At 37.8% G+C, this 7,348-nt stretch overlaps 1 protein-coding gene across 4 annotated transcripts in view; it reads left to right on the top strand.

Moving 5' to 3' along the window:
- The window catches only part of mitfb (melanocyte inducing transcription factor b), a 61,273-nt gene that overhangs the window by 13,237 nt on the left and 40,688 nt on the right, over positions 1 to 7,348 (top strand). Inside the window, exon 1 of one of the 4 annotated variants that reach the window (XM_068216659.2) lies at positions 2,089 to 2,164. Coding sequence (XP_068072760.2) covers positions 2,109 to 2,164 — 56 coding nt within the window. The 5' untranslated portion in view covers positions 2,089 to 2,108. 4 annotated transcript variants of the gene reach the window in all.

Raw genomic sequence — 7,348 nt, 5'->3', positions numbered from 1 at the left:
TGTGTGTGTGTGTGCACGCAGCTGCACCTGTTTCTTCTCCTGCTCCACCTGTAATGACCCTCAGAGAAGGTGAAGGTGAAAGTGGGCAGGTGAGCGCCCTCTAGTGTGCACTGACAGAGATACAGCTGAAGTCACAATTATTCGTTCTTCTGTGATTCTTTTCGGTCAAATATTTCCCAAATGGTGTTGAACAGATTGAGGAGTTGTTCACAGTATTTCCTCTAATATTTGTTCTTCTGGAGAAAGTCTTATTTGTTTTATTTCGGTTAGAGTAAAAGTCTCCAGAGCCAATCACTGTTATACAATGACTTGCCTAATTACCCTAACTTTACCTTAATTACCCTAATTAAGCTATTCCCAGTGATGGTTTGCTGCTGGAAGGGCATCCGCTGCCTAAAACATGTGCTGGATAAGTTGGCGGTTCATTCCGCTGTGGCGACCCCGGATTAATAAAGGGACTAAGCCGAAAAGAAAATGAATGAATGAACCTAGTTAAGCCTTTAAATATGCCTTTAAGCTGAATACAAGTGTCTTGAAGAGGTGTTTGATAACTTCAGATGTTTAATGTGTGTCAAACTCAATGTGATTTTAATCAATAAATCAATTATTATTAATTTAAAAACTGTTGGAAGAGCAAAAACTAACCTGAACAACCACAAAAAAACGTGACAAACTTTAAATATCAGCTTATGAGTCTAGTTAAAACACATTATTTTAAGCAGTGTTGGAGGTGATGCATTACAAGTAACATGAGTTGCAGAATAGTATGACTTCTCTAAGAAACGAGTAAACTCATTACTTTAAAAAATAAGGAATAATATTTAGGTTACTTTTTTTGGAGTCACCGTTTAGATTAATTAATTGGCTTTTAAAACTTTGCTGAATTAAAACTTGTGTAATCGTGTTTAATCAAACTTAATGAGAAAATGAGCTCAGAAACTAAGATGGCAGAACCCTACATTTCTGTGATGGAAATATTCTCATTAATCTGAACACGTGGAATGAAAAGGGGGTTGTCTCAATGGACAGTGATTTTACTGAACTATTCATTCATTCATTCATTCATTCATTCATTCATTCATTCATTCATTTTCTTTTCGGTTTAGTCCCTTTATTATTCTGGGGTTGCCACAGGGGAATGAACCGCCAACATATCCATCATGAACTATGAACTATTGTCCATAGTGTGTGTGTGTGTGTGTGTGTATATGTGTGTACAGGTTTTTGTGACATATCAGGACACAAATCTGTATGATGACATGGGTGTGACACAGGTATTACAAAAAGCAGGTGAAATATGAGGACATTGGTGACGTCCTCATTTCTTAAAATGCTTATAAATCCTACAGGATGAGTTTAATCAGAGAGTAAAGCTGCACACAGTCTCCTGTGATGGTTGGGTTTAGGGGTGTTGTGAGGGCAATATAATATACGGTTTGGGCTGCATAAAATGAATGGAAACCTATGTAATGTCCCCACTTTTCACAATACAAACGTGTGTGTGTGCGTGTGTGTGTGTGTGTGTGTGTGTGTGTGAGTGAATGAATGTGTATGGGTGTTTCCCAGTACTGGGTTGCAGCTGGGAGGAAATCGGCTGTGTAAAACATATGCTGGAATAGTTAGCAGTTCATTCCACTGTGGCGGTCCCTGATTAATAAAGGGACTAAGCTTAAGGAAAGTTAATAAACTCAAAATCAATAATGATTTCGCTTTGAGGCTTGATTATTTTGCTCACACCATTTGCAGATTATTTTACTTGTCTTGAAGAAAAATTCACTTCATTACTTCTTGATACAGCGCAATGTTCATGCTTGTCTAGAAAACGCATCTTGATTTAAGAGTTTGTAGATATTTGGACTAGAAACAAGACACACACTCCAAGCAAGAAATGCAGTTTTTGCAGTGTAATAATCCAGAGTTGCTCTGAGATTGGCTCTCTTTATCCACACACACACACACACACATATGCTGTCATTCCGACTTTGTAGTGAGAGTGTGTGTGTGTGCCGGTGTGTGTACGGCTGTTAGGGCCTCCCTTTTTGACACACACCCAACACTGTGACTCTCAGAGCGTCCAAGGGCGCACAGTGCACCTTCAGCGAGTAAAGATGGAGGCTCTGACTGTCCGGCCGCACACACACTGCGCTTTCCACTGCAGATGGTTGTGAGTACTGTGTGTGTGTGTGTGTGTGTGTGTGTGTGTGTGTGGGTTATAACCAACTATAAGCATTTCAGTTTGTTGTGAATATTAATAACACAGTCAGTGTGAGCAGAGCGTTGATTATTATTATTACGTTTTGTCATTGAATGTGGCGCTACATGATACTGGGAAACATGCAATATTATTGGTGAGTGTCCCGATAGCTGTATTTCTTACCATATAACATTTCCCTTGATAAATGCTAATTTTATTAGCTTTGTTTATTTAATAATATAAATCTGATTTAATTCAGATTAAACTGTGTGGAGGCTCAAACATTTAATGTGTAAAACACTGTGAATGAGTGTACACCTGGTATGCAGATATCCTGCCTCTGATTGGCTGTTGTCATTTTCCTCTCTTCTCGTCTCCGCCCATTAGTGTTTATTTTCAGCTCTTGGTTCAGCTCTAGCCAATAGCAGAACAGCAGCTACTCAGGAGGCGGGGCTAAAGATGCGATTGGTCGAATTAAGATAAACGATCAATGCATCATTTAAATGTAATTAATCATGCATGTCTGCGATTGGTATATTCCATATACTATTATCAGGACAGCGCTACATTTGCGTTATATTGTGCAGCCCTAATTGAGTGTATAATGTCATGACTTTCCCATGGTGCGCCACATAAATCTGCTTTATCTTGTTTTGATATGCAAATGAGCAGTGTATACAGAAGTAGAAAGTAGTTTTGAGGTCAGCCTCCCTTCTGGTGCTGCTCTCTGATTGGCCAGAGCTGGACTGGGGGTGTGGCCTTAGAGCACTGTGAGCTCATTGTTTTGTTTTGATCTCCTGACGTACATCAGAGCAGAGGTGTCGACTCATGCCACGCACGCACACACACACACGCACACACACACACACACACACACACACACACACACACACACACACACACACACACTTTTTATGATGGCAACAGAAGATTTGCTTTCCGTCATATGAACTGTTGTCATGATTGTAGAAAGGCTGCTGGCGAAACGGTAGTCTACAAATAATTAATTTGTTATGAATTAATTAATTATTCATAAATAATTAATTCACCACCGCCTACCATGCCATCGTCCATCGCGATGTTTCACATTAGACATTGTATGATGCCAAATTGGTCGACAAGTCCACAAGTGTGCCGTCAGCCGGCGATCGTGGAGAAGAGGAGCGGCGTCACACCACTCTGTAGCGTTCGCTCGGAAAAAACTAAATGCGGCCATACGTACCATGTAAATCGCGGCCTCCAGAAACGTCCGCGGGGATACGTTTTGATGGCTTAGGTTGTGAAAACACTATTGGTTGGATTTAGGGAAGGAGGAGGGTGGGTCAGTCGATAGTCAGTCAGTCAGTTGACAGCAGCCCCTAGTGGATTTACGTGATAACAGCATGCGGGAATGAAACGACCTCTGGTGGATTCGTGAAAACTTAAAACTGCAAAAAACAAGCCTCCTGGGATGTATTTGGCGCTCTCCAGAAATGTATATAGGGGTACGTAATCAGAATGAATCTGGGTTGTGTTTAAAGGTTTACCACAGTCTGGAAATGTAATGGTTTTAAAAGTGCTAAAATGTTCTGGTATACCGTTCCCACAGTATATGTAAGGGCTTTTTACATGTATTTCTTCATGTGTTGAACAGAAATCTGTGTTTTTGAATCGGCAGATGATTTATTTTAATTATTTAGCCTGACATGTTTACTGCTCCAAAGTATTTTAAATGTTTCCTAAAATCAAATATATTGTATTGGAATTTTTCATATTGTGTTGCTTTTTTCTTTTTTTCTTTTAGATCCGTGATCACAATACCGTGAAACCAAGCTATTTTTATCCAAGCTTATCATATTGTCAGAATCTTGTATCGGCCTATAGTGTGAACGTCTCCTAAAGTGTGTTGTATCCCTGCGTGAGTCAGTAGAGGTGATTCAGTGGTGCCAGACGAACCACCATCAGTTTATAAACTGAGGAACTATGATGCATCAAAACATGTGTGTTAGACACTCCTGACCCACGATCTTCTTCCCTTCTTCGTTTTCTTCCCCTATTATTGTAACTTATGATTCATAAGTATGATTGTGTAACCATTTTATGCCAGCCTGTGTCCTATATTTATTCCGCAACACCGTGCTTCTGTTTAAATCAGGAGTTTTTTAGTTTGGCTTTGATTGTTCAGTCAACCATGTCTTTAAATTTTGCATTGAGAGAAAGTTTAGAATAGAAAACTAATAGCTGGACATTGATATTCAGGTCATTTTGGGTATCGGCGGATCCTTAAAGAGCCTGTAATTCCATAGTATAAAGATAAGGCCTTAATCAGTCTTAAATTTGAGTAGTAGTGTTCACTTCCATTTTGAAATCTACTTAAAATCTCTGTCTATTTGTCACCAAGAATAAAATAGGAGGAAGCCAGTAACATATATGCTTAAATGGTAATTAATTAGTTGTGTTTTGTGAAGTTTTTGCAGATTTGTCCTATAAAATGATACTAAACATTTGATGTTAAATGTCATTGAGTGTAGTAGTAAAGGTCTTAATTATAACTCTTAAGCAGGTCGCACACCATGCAGCGCCATGCATTTTAGAATACTAAACATAGGTTTCTATCAGGATACACACACCGACGCCGCAAGAAGTATTGATGAATGAATTATTTTCTAAAATGACAGCTTTTGGTTATACTACAACACTTATTTGTAGTATTTGTAGCAGTGATGTGTGAACTGAATTTGGTGAGAATACAGTAATTAACAGTACAGCTATTGAATATTTTTCATAATAAAAATTCATAAAAAATATGCAAAATAGTTTTTTTTTTTTTTAAATAAGTGTTGTAGTATAACCAAAAGATATAATTTTAGGAAATAATTGTTAAAAATAAAGTGACTTTTTCCTTAAAACAAGATAAAAAAAAAAATCTGACAATGGAGTAAACAAAATAATCTTGTTTTTCCCTTAAACAAGAAGATCAGATTATTCCACTTTCCCCATTGGCAGATTATTTAGCTTTATTTTAAATGAAAAGCTCACTTTTAATTTTGACTCAGTATTTCTGAAAACAAAGCAACACTTTTAACTTGTCTAGAAAATGCTTCTTGATTTAAGAATTCTGAGATAAGTGGACTAGAAACAAGTAAGTAAGGCATTTTTGCATGCAGTGCTGGGGATTATAGTTTAATTCAATTCACAGATACTCAGTTCTGGCTTTTGAAGAACAATGGTCTGCGTCAGGATCAGAAATGTGAAGCGCCAGACTCTGAGATTACACATGTGTAAAGCACAATGCTAAGCAAGCGCTTATTGGCCAGACAGGCTAATTAGAGCGATTACTGCACAGCTGGATTGGCGGAGGATTCGGGACGCATCAAAAGAGTCAAGAAAAGCTCTCATCTGGACAGCAGTTCCTCTGCTCAAACATGACTTTACTTAAAAAAGAGAGGACACGCATTGCCTTTTATTAACACACTGTAAAACAAGCTGGGTTCAGCACAATTGATTTATGTTGCGGCAACATGAGGGAATTACAAATTTAAGTGGATTGAACACAAAACAATTAAGTTCTCCACAAAAAAGATTGATTCAGCTCATTTTAAATAAGTAGTTTAAACAAGAAGCAAACATCGTCTTGACCATGTCTACATGCCTGAATGCATTGAGCTGCTGCCATGTGATTGGCTGATTAGAAATTTGCATTAGCGAGCAATTGGACAGGTGTACCTAATAAAGTGGCCGGTGAGTGTACACTGATTAAGTGAACAAATTATGTGCATAATTATAAAAGTTAAGTGAATGCATTTACTGATATCTCTTGTTGCATTTAAGGCAACAGAGTTTACTTATTTATTTATTTTTTAAGTAACTTGTGGCTTTTTCCAGCTCACAAGGAGAACTGAAAGTGGAGGAAGGAGCATTGGGTAATTCACATCTCTAGAAGAAGAACATGGCGAAATACTGGGAGGAAAACTGTGGGAGAAACACAACATAAACAGCCACAAACAAACTGAACACATCAGCTGATTTAGAGGAAGTGCAGTCTGCTTTTATTGCATTAATACACAGCTAAAACGCTCCAAAAAAGTCCAAATATCTAAAAATCCTGAAATCAAGAAGCGCTTTATAGACAAGCTAAACATGATGTTTTCAGAAATAATGAAGTGAGCTTTGAAATAAAACAAGTAATATATTCTGCTAATGAGGTAAGCTCAAAAATCATGTCAAAATGAAAAACTAGATCATGTTGTTTAACCTGTTGCCTGATTATTTAGCTTGTTTTAAGGAAAAACTGGATAGATTTAGGTTTAAAATGTACTTACACTGCAAAAATTGCTTTGCTTACTTACAGGTATTGTCTTGTTTCTAGTCCAATCATCTACATATTCTTAAATCAAGATACAAAAAAGGTTGTCTCGTTTTCAGAATTAATAAATCAAAATGAAGTGAGTTTCCCCCATTATCAGATTATTTTGCTTGTTTTAGGGAAAATTTCACTTCATTTTGCCTCATTATTTCCAAAAACAAGACAATATTCAAACCCAGGCTCATTCTGAAAACATTCCCCCGTATACATTTCTGGAGAACATCAAATATGTCCCAGGAGCTACATTTTCTTTGCAGTTTTTGTTTTCGCAAATCCACCAGAGGCTGCTGTGTACGCTTCTTGCCATTCACACCTGCTGTTCTTGCGTAAATCCACTAGAGGCCGCTGTCAACCCTCTTCTTTCCCTAAATCCAACCACTAGTGTTTTCCAAAGCAATCCAGAAAAAAAGCCATTGTCTGATTTTTACCACGTTTCCAGATTTAAACACATTCTCCGTTGTTTACTTGTTTGTTTTATTTTTTGGCTTCTGTTTTTGTTTTACCTGCTTTCTGAAACCCTTCTTCACCAGACTCGAGACTTGAGTTGATGATAACGATGACCGGGTTCTAGTCTGAGGAAGAGCGGTTTCAGAAATCAGGTAAGACAAAAACAGAATCCAAAATATAAAATGAACAAGTTCATAACAGGGTGAGAATGTGGTAAAATCCGCAAACGTGGTAAAAATCAGACGATGACTTCTCTTTTTCTGCACGGCTTTTGTAAATCGTTGGTTGGTCGTTAGTGGGTGGGCGGGTCAATCAATAAAATTGGTTACATTTAGGGAAGGAAGAGGGTGGGTCAGTCAATT

This window comes from Danio rerio, chromosome 23, assembly GCF_049306965.1.
Source record: "Danio rerio strain Tuebingen ecotype United States chromosome 23, GRCz12tu, whole genome shotgun sequence".
NCBI classification, from domain to species: domain Eukaryota; kingdom Metazoa; phylum Chordata; class Actinopteri; order Cypriniformes; family Danionidae; genus Danio; species Danio rerio.
Note: the sequence above shows the minus strand (reverse complement) of the source record. Positions and strands in the feature narration are given on the sequence as shown.